The sequence below is a fragment of the Etheostoma spectabile genome, chromosome 24, assembly GCF_008692095.1.
Source record: "Etheostoma spectabile isolate EspeVRDwgs_2016 chromosome 24, UIUC_Espe_1.0, whole genome shotgun sequence".
Classification (NCBI taxonomy): domain Eukaryota; kingdom Metazoa; phylum Chordata; class Actinopteri; order Perciformes; family Percidae; genus Etheostoma; species Etheostoma spectabile.
In genome coordinates, this window is record NC_045756.1 from 135,813 (window position 1) to 136,476 (window position 664).

Genomic DNA, 664 nt, shown 5'->3' on the forward strand with positions numbered 1-664 from the left:
AGAATTTACAAGGACCCAACAGGTCTAGTAGTTTCCTCCCAGATTCCCAGTGTGTTTTAGACTTGACTTTAAAATCCTACTGATCCCTTTTAAAGCTCTTCACGGCCTCTCGCCTCGTTATATTTCGGACCTTTTTAAGTCCCATAGACACACCGGCACGCACCTCGAGATCCTCGGGCACAGGTCTGGTATCTGGTCCAGAGTCTGGACTGAAAACTAAAGGGTATCAGGGACCCCGAGGCCCTGGACCAGCCTGCCCGAGGAGATCAGGTCTGCTGAGTCAGGGAACTCCTTTAAGTCCCTTCTTAAAACCTACTTCTATACGAGAGCCTTTCCCGATCTTATTTGACTTTATTCTATTGTATTTTACTAATTTTATATTTTTCTGTATTTTAGTCTTTTTCGGTGTTTTCACGCTTTTATCTTTTTTTGCGTTTGGGTATCATTGTCTTTACACTTGTTGAAGCACTTTGTAACTTGTTTCTGAAAAGTGCTCCACAAATAAAGATTATTATTGTTATTATTTGCAGGCGTCTCCCGGTAACTCGGCGGGTCGCACCCCCCCGCGGCCGCCCAGCAGCCGCAGCAGCCCGCTGACCTCGCCCACCAACTGCTCCCATGGGGGTCTTTCTCCCAGGTACGTCCCCCCCCCCCCCCCCCCCCC

At 48.6% G+C, this 664-nt stretch overlaps 1 protein-coding gene across 1 annotated transcript in view; it reads left to right on the forward strand.

Annotated features, from left to right (window-relative positions):
- LOC116673800 (CLIP-associating protein 1) overlaps window positions 1-664 on the forward strand; it is a gene marked incomplete in the record, with an annotated part of 89,945 nt that overhangs the window by 76,181 nt on the left and 13,100 nt on the right. Inside the window, 1 exon segment of the mRNA XM_032506069.1 lies at window positions 531-637. Within this exon segment, the coding sequence (XP_032361960.1) occupies window positions 531-637 (107 nt within the window).